The sequence below is a fragment of the Eimeria mitis genome, genomic scaffold (genome assembly GCF_000499745.2).
Source record: "Eimeria mitis Houghton genomic scaffold, Emh_scaff1681, whole genome shotgun sequence".
Classification (NCBI taxonomy): domain Eukaryota; phylum Apicomplexa; class Conoidasida; order Eucoccidiorida; family Eimeriidae; genus Eimeria; species Eimeria mitis.
This window is the reverse complement of record NW_013569998.1, coordinates 1,318-1,655: the sequence shown is the minus strand read 5'-3', so window position 1 is coordinate 1,655 and position 338 is coordinate 1,318. Positions and strand designations below refer to the sequence as shown.

The 338-nt window shown below is 12.4% G+C and overlaps 1 protein-coding gene across 1 annotated transcript in view; it reads left to right on the top strand.

Moving 5' to 3' along the window:
- The window catches only part of EMH_0041670 (uncharacterized protein), a gene marked incomplete at both ends in the record, with an annotated part of 354 nt that extends 330 nt beyond the window's left edge, over positions 1 to 24 (top strand). Inside the window, one exon of the mRNA XM_013495658.1 lies at positions 3 to 24. Within this exon, the coding sequence (XP_013351112.1) occupies positions 3 to 24 (22 nt within the window). The remainder of the gene's footprint in view (positions 1 to 2) is intronic.
- Between the last annotated feature and the right edge of the window lie 314 nt (positions 25 to 338).

The window sequence follows — 338 nt, the reverse complement described above, 5'->3', positions numbered from 1 at the left end:
ATAAACACAAATATAAATAAATAAAATAAAATAAATACAAATATAAATAAATAAAATAAATATAAATAAATAAATATAAATAAATAAATATAAATAAATAAATATAAATAAACAAACCTGTGTATATAATCCTTAGAAGACAAAGGAACGTCAAAATTTAATATAAAATCTATAAACTAAGTATAAATAAATACAAATATAGATAAATAAACACAAATATAAATAAATAAACACAAATATAAATAAATAAAATAAAATAAATATAAATATAAATAAATAAATAAACAAACCTGTGTATATAATCCTTAGAAGACAAAGGAACGTCAAAATTTAATATA